This window comes from Echinops telfairi, unplaced genomic scaffold (genome assembly GCF_000313985.2).
Source record: "Echinops telfairi isolate 266 unplaced genomic scaffold, ASM31398v2 ScPeMD7_23;HRSCAF=83, whole genome shotgun sequence".
NCBI classification, from domain to species: Eukaryota; Metazoa; Chordata; class Mammalia; order Afrosoricida; family Tenrecidae; genus Echinops; species Echinops telfairi.
This window is the reverse complement of record NW_022103920.1, coordinates 59,348,060-59,354,906: the sequence shown is the minus strand read 5'-3', so window position 1 is coordinate 59,354,906 and position 6,847 is coordinate 59,348,060. Positions and strand designations below refer to the sequence as shown.

Genomic DNA, 6,847 nt, shown 5'->3' with positions numbered 1-6,847 from the left:
TTCTCCACCGTCCACTCAATCTCCACGTTCTCCACCGTCCACTCAATCTCCATGTTCTCGCCCCCGTTTTCCCTTGAACACATGCTATCAGGCTTTCCTCTCTACAACATCACCCAAACTGCTGCTGTCAGGACCCCAGTGATTGACCTCGGTGCTGATCTCGGCTTCATCAGCCAATCTACAGCATTTAACGCAGCCCAGTTCTCCCTTGCTTAGATTTTTCACTTGGCTTCAAGCACCCAGTCTTCATGGCTATTCCTTCGCCAACATTCATTCAACAAATTATTACTGAGCATCTGCTATGTGCCTGCTACCACCTGGAAGGCTGAAGACTTCCTCTTACCATCTGCCAGCCCCTGAATGAATGCGTCAGTCTGTTTCCTGTTTTCCCACTGCCCACCATCAATCTGCCTGGCTGCTTCTACTTCACAGTCCCTGACCTCAGAAGCTTCGACTTTGGACTGTTTTTGGGGGGGGTTTTTTGGCGAGGTCGTGGTGGGGAAAATATACATTCCTTATACAGGTGACCTTAGTCAAACTGTACACCACTTAACAGTTCTACTGTCGCACTGGGTCACGATGAGTTGGAATCCACTTGATGACAATGGGTTTGGTTTTAGGGTTTATTTGGAAGGACTCATATTAAATGCTGTGGGTTAGTTGTTGGGCTGCTAACCACAAAGCCAGCAGTTCAAACCAACCAGCCGATCTTTGAGAGAAAGATGAACCTGTGCGCACCTGTGCAGATTCACAGTAACCTCACAGGGTTGGCTCATCTCCAGGGCAGTGAGTCTGGTTTGGGGGGCGGCAGAGTGGGGTTCGGCGTGAAGCTGCCAGCTGCTCCTCGAGAGAAAGCTAAGGCAGTCTGCTTCCACGAAGATGGCAGCCTTGAAAGCCCTAGAGGAGTGCCACTCTGCCCCATCGTGTCAGTCACTGTGAGTCAGAACTGACTCGATGGAAGCACGTTTGGTTTTAGGATACCACCTCCCAGATTCTTACTTTCTCAGAAATTCAGATTCACTTATAAAACTGTCTTATCTTTCTGACATATGTACTCAAGATGCTCACATTGTGACAAGTCCCAAATCCTTTTCTTTCCCTTCCCCAAGCCTCCTTCCCTCCCTCCCAGTCTTACCCACTTCAGTAAAGGGTGATTCCATCCCTAGAGTTGCTCAGGCCCCAACCTTTGGAGTCCTCCTGGATGATTCCATTTCCCTCACAGCCCAAATCTAATCTGTCAGGATATCTTGCTGACTGTATATTCATATACGAGGGGGTATCACCCACCCCCCAAAAAAACCCTGATTTTTCTCCTTTTTTCAAAGTTATGTATTTAATTTTTTTTACAAAAAAAAACCTTATCATACTCAAAGTACTCTCAATTTCTCCATTACACCAAATATATTTGTCAAATCTGTGATTCCATTCTTGGAAACATTTTTTCAAACTTATCTCTTTGGAGGGCTAACAGCACCTCTCTGTTTTTTCTTTACTTCTTCTACATCTTCAAAACGCTATCCTTTCATCTCCCTCTTCATTCAAGGAAACAAAAGGAAGTCCCTCGGAGTAAGTTCAGTTGAGTAAAGTGCACGGAGCAAAAGAGGCATGCTGGGTTTTGCTCCAAAACTGGTTGTACTGAGATGGATGTGTGAGCAGGTGCACTGTCATGGTGGCAAACCAGTCCCTATCTGCCACAAATCAGGCCTTTTTTGTGGGCCACTGCTACACAATCTTTTCAGAACCTCTAAATGGAAAGTTTGATTAACTGTCTGACTTAGAGGAATGAGCTCCAAATGCTCTATCTCCCTTGCATTAAAAAAAAAAAGTAACAGTTTTTTGGGATACCCCCTCATATATCCACAATTCATTAATTCAGCTGCATTCTCAACAGTCTCCTTATTGGTCTCCCTGTTTTTGCTCATTTTTTTCTATCAATCTATTTTTAACATTGGTTATCATGATCTAAAGTGCATGTCAGTTCATACTGCTCTTGTTCCCAACTGACTAACAAGAAAAGCCAGGGCCTACAAGGTTCTCTGTGCCCTGGCTTCCCGACCTCAGCTCTCTGGCTTCCTCTCCTACTCTTTTCCTCACTTCATTCCCACCATGTTTGCCTGTCTATCACATTCCTGCTTCAGACCCCTGCACTTGCTTTTCTTTCCTCTGGGTATTCTTCCCAAATACCCATGAGGCTCTCTTCTTACTCTCCCTGAAGATATCACGCACATGCTCCCTTCTCAGTGGTGCCTTCCTATCAGAAATTATTTTTTAAAAACAACGAACAAACCCAACTCACTAAATCGAGTAGATTCCAACTCACAGGGACCACACAGGGCAGTGCAGAACGTCACCTGTGACTGTACTCTTTCCAGGAGTAGAAAGCCTCAACTTTCTCCCACGCAGCCGCTGGGGGCTTCAAAATCACTGGTGTTGAGGTTAGCTGCTCCACACATAACCCATACACCCCGAGGGCTCCTCATATCTGAAATTACATACAACCCCGAATTGCCAACTACTCCCAACACCCCCTACTCCTCTTCCTTCCAAAGCATCACATTTGCCTTAGAACCTGTGTCTTTGTTCATTGCTGCACCTTCCCTCCAAACTTAGAATAGTGCCTGGCACAGGGCTCAATAAACATCTGTTGAACGACTAAAAGAACAGAGGCTAGTATAGTGGAGGAGGCCGAATACTGGATTTTGTCCAGCTACAAAGAACAAAGCCTTTCCTCCCTCTCACTTCTTTCCAAACCAAGATCCTATGAGAGCTGAATAGAAAAATTAAATTTTGTAGACATTAATTTCTTATCTCCACTTTAATCCACCAATATATTATTATTATTAATGCATCCTGTAACATCACAGAAACATCTTTGTGTATGCTTATTTGTAATACTTTATTCGATCCAATAAACAGTGCTAATTAAAATCCCTATGCAGAACTTAGATTTATATCTCACAGATTCTTGAAACTGTACATTAATAATCAAATGTGTGTCAGTAAAATCATAATATCCGCACAATCCAAGAATGATATTTTTAATTGTGTGAAACTTCTATTTCCTAATTCTTTATAAACTATAGTTTCAGCATTCCATATGTATTCTTTACCTGGTTTTGTTTTTGTTTTCTATCCTACTGAACACCTATTTATAAGACTAGTAAGCAATTAACTAAGAGTTATCATTTTCAGCACACTTAGAAAACATGAATTCATTATCTCTGGTATCTGGAATTTTGTATTTTTTTCTTCCACTCGTTTGGTTTGGTTTTGTTTTTTTTTAACAAAATAAACAATAAACCAACTGAAGATGCTGTACAACAATGACAGTGTTGATTACACTCAACTGCATGAACAATGTCAATGAGCACAAAAGATAACTAATTCACAATGTCCAATCTAGCTTGCTAAAAGCAGTTTAGGAGTAGTGGTGTTATTGCATTGAAAAACAAAGAAATGCCAAAGTCAGCCTGAAATCATCTATTGCTTAAAGGCCTGTACCAGCCAGCTTTCTAGTTTTCACACTCTCCCACCGTTAATGTAGCCACAGAAATTATCTCCGTGATTAAGTATGTTTGGGATAAGGCCCAGAAACTGTGTTCACTTATTTCTTTAGCTTTATTGCCTTGTGTGAAATCATCACCAGGCTCCTTATGAGTCTGAGAAAGAGAAATTCAAAGAGTTAAGTGATTTGCACAAGGTCACAGTTACTATGTGATGGAGCAGGATCATAACTCACGTCCAATATGAATCCCAAGTAAGAATTGGTAAGAAGCACAATACTAACACTCAGTAAATGTAAGGAGTCCTAAATATTAGTTGTACCCAAATGAACCTTATCATCTGCAGAACCTTTGTTTATATAACTTCTAGTGGTGGTGGTAGTGGTGTTGAGAATACAAGGAGGGCTTCAAAACATACATAAGAAACTGGAATTGAAAGATAACGGATTATCTGTCTGAACTTTTTGCAGGCCTCTCATACATCTACAGAACTTCTTTTACTCTATTTTCCTGACAACATCTTGACAGGCGTGAAATAACCAAGTAAAAACTATTTATTCACTGTCCACCAGAAATTTACAATTGATAATCCATTTAGAACCCCAATTCTAAATTCTCAAATAACATTTACATTTGGAATGTGTATTCTATATTTTATAAAACTTCCACAAACGAACCTTTCGCCAAACGGTCACCTTTCACATTCTCCGCGATTCTCAGAACTACACTGATCCAAAATAGATGTAAATTTTGTTCCCCTCATATTACCATAATAAAGGATCATCAATCCTAGTGAAATAGTAGGGTTGAAATAAACATCATTTTAACCAAGTCATGATCACTAAGTGCCTCAGGGAAATTTTCTCCAAATTTTCTGACTTGAAGGAAACAAGAGTCATTATGGGGCATTTATAGTATTTATGATATTGGGGAATGGGCAGAGTGGCCAAACGTTTTGATCATGAACTATCATTTTGGCAAAAAAAAAGCATTTAGCCATGACAAATTATTCTTAAAAAGGAAAAGTTCACAAGGAATCTCAAATACATTAGTTTGTGGCTGATTGTCAACATAAATGTGTGATAGGATCAAAAAGATAATTGCTTTTCTTGCATTCACAGCCAGAAACAAACTACAAGGTTTGGGAGCTTTCAAAAAAAAATCACAAAGCTAATAATCCTGTCACAAATTCATGCCCCTTTCCACCGTTCAAAAGCCATTCCAGACCCAAGCGTCCTACCCAGGCTCACAGGTGACAGCATAACTTCGGGGATCTTACGGCTGTCACTGGAAAGACAAAAGGGGGAGAAACCTTTGCTATCCCCATTAGCCTGATTTAAAAGCTGCCTCTGCGAGACGGCTCCCCGCTCTGGCGGGGATTCAGTGGCCCCCGGCCAGCCCTGGCACCCGCGACCCCCTAGCTAAAGGAGGTCTCAGTCCCGGCGGCCGGGGGTAGGGACCGCTCGGCTCCTTCGCTTCCAGGAGAGGTGAACAGAGTCTTTGCTGAAGCCGCTTTCACTTACCTGTCGAGTCATAAGAGATTTTATTTTTTGCATGTCGAAATCGTGAGAAGTAACCAACCGCGATAAAGGAAGAAAATAAAATAAAAACCTAACAAATCACGCTGAACCACCCCAGCGCCGGCCCCGACACAGGGAAGCCATAGTGAGCGATCACGTGAGCCTCGGCCCGGGTCGTTCTTTCCGGTCGTGGGCATGCTGGGAATTGCAGTTTTCCGGTGACCGAGGGTGCCTGCTAGGGTAGGAAGAAAGCAGGTCCGAGACTACATTTCCCAGGACGCCAGGCAGTGGGCGCTTCAGTTCGTCCGCCAACCTTGTTCGCAGGGACCCGCGCGACGGTGGGTCTTTACTAGGCGCTCCGCTTAGCGAGGCTGGACCCCAACTCTTGAGTGCCGTACGACTGACAGGAGCGGACCCTGAAAAGACCTGACGCGACTCCCGTGTGTGTCGGAGAAACCCAAACTGGTTCATGGGGGCGGGGCGAGAGGTGAGAATGAAGCGAAGAGGGAGAGCGCCGGGTGACCGGAGAACTGTGGACTCCTGCAGTGGCCTTGGGCTAGTCCGAGGAGAGAGGGCTGGACACCGTACAGGACAGAGTGGAGCTAGCGCTTTGGGGTTCCGAGACTTTAAATCTCTGCATCTGTCTCCTGCAGAGGACGGCTGTTGGGATTGAACCGCCGGCCTGTGGTTAGCAGCTCGGTGACAGCCAGCACCCCTTCCCTGTGGTCCCGGGTTAGCCATTCAGCGGCCTGCCAGGGTTAGGACTCTTAGGTCCTGATAGCCTCTGAAGTCAAGAAAGGAAAACATCTTTTTGTTACCTGTGTGGTCTAAGGCAAGGCAGGCGGGGATAATAAAATGAAGTACACATCGCACAATAAAGCTCTCGTTTCACATTTTAGCACCTTAACCCGAAGGCAGTAAGATAAGAACCGTTTGGGACTCAATTTAAGAAAGATGGTTCCCATGGTGAGAACAGAAAACAAGCAGTCCCAGATCTAGGAATAATAACCTACCACCCCCTCAAGAAGAAAAAAAGCCACTCAAACACATACCAAAAGGAATGAAAACCTACAGGGCTAAAGAACGCTTTGACAAGGCGGTGTTTGGGTGTCTGGTTGTAAAGTCAATACTTCGTCTGTGCTGAGTCGAACTGTTTCAGGGGGTTTTCAGCACTGACCTTTCAGAAACAAAGAGCAAGACTAGGTCCAGGGGATCCCTGAGGGTGGCTCCAACTGCCAGCCCTTCAGAGAGTGCTGGATTCCTTAACCATTGGCCCCACACGCAGGGACTCCTTTTAAAGGCGGAGGTTGAAATAACATTTCCACTTTGGAAAATTATTTGCATGTGTGAAAAAAGAAGTGCTGCAGAATCAAAGGCTGTGGATCTTTATGGGATTTCTCTGGAAGTGAGCAGCCTAACAGGACACCTCCGGGGCTACTTACACAATACAGAAACCTTTCTTAAACAGAAATCCAAATACGAAGCTATTGTTTCTCAAGATTATAGACCGAGCCCAAATGGAGGGTAGTTCAAAAAACAATTGTTTCACATTTTCACATCTCAGTCTATGTTTCTGAGGGTGATGTTTCCATCTCTCTGACACCTTCCTGGAGGAATGGTGAGCTCCTCGACTTACACTTTATCAAAACCATTTTTTGGGCAACCTCCAGGGACTTAAATTGTGTTTCTTTTTCAGTGCTCTTTGAGTCTGGTGGGGGGGGGCTGTAAGAAGTCTGAGAGGACAAGATCAGGACTAGAGGGTTCTCCAAAGAACTCCTCATAGAACCTTCCAAGAATGATCAGGTGCATTGTCATGGGCAGGGG

The 6,847-nt window shown here is 44.0% G+C and overlaps 1 protein-coding gene across 2 annotated transcripts in view; it reads right to left on the bottom strand.

Annotated features, from left to right (window-relative positions):
* The window catches only part of VPS50 (VPS50 subunit of EARP/GARPII complex), a 131,351-nt gene extending 126,201 nt beyond the window's left edge, over nt 1-5,150 (bottom strand). For both annotated transcript variants that reach the window (XM_004702659.3, XM_045288778.1), the window contains exon 1: nt 5,027-5,150. In XM_004702659.3, coding sequence (XP_004702716.1) covers nt 5,027-5,059 — 33 coding nt within the window. In that variant the 5' untranslated portion in view covers nt 5,060-5,150. The remainder of the gene's footprint in view (nt 1-5,026) is intronic.
* Between the last annotated feature and the right edge of the window lie 1,697 nt (nt 5,151-6,847).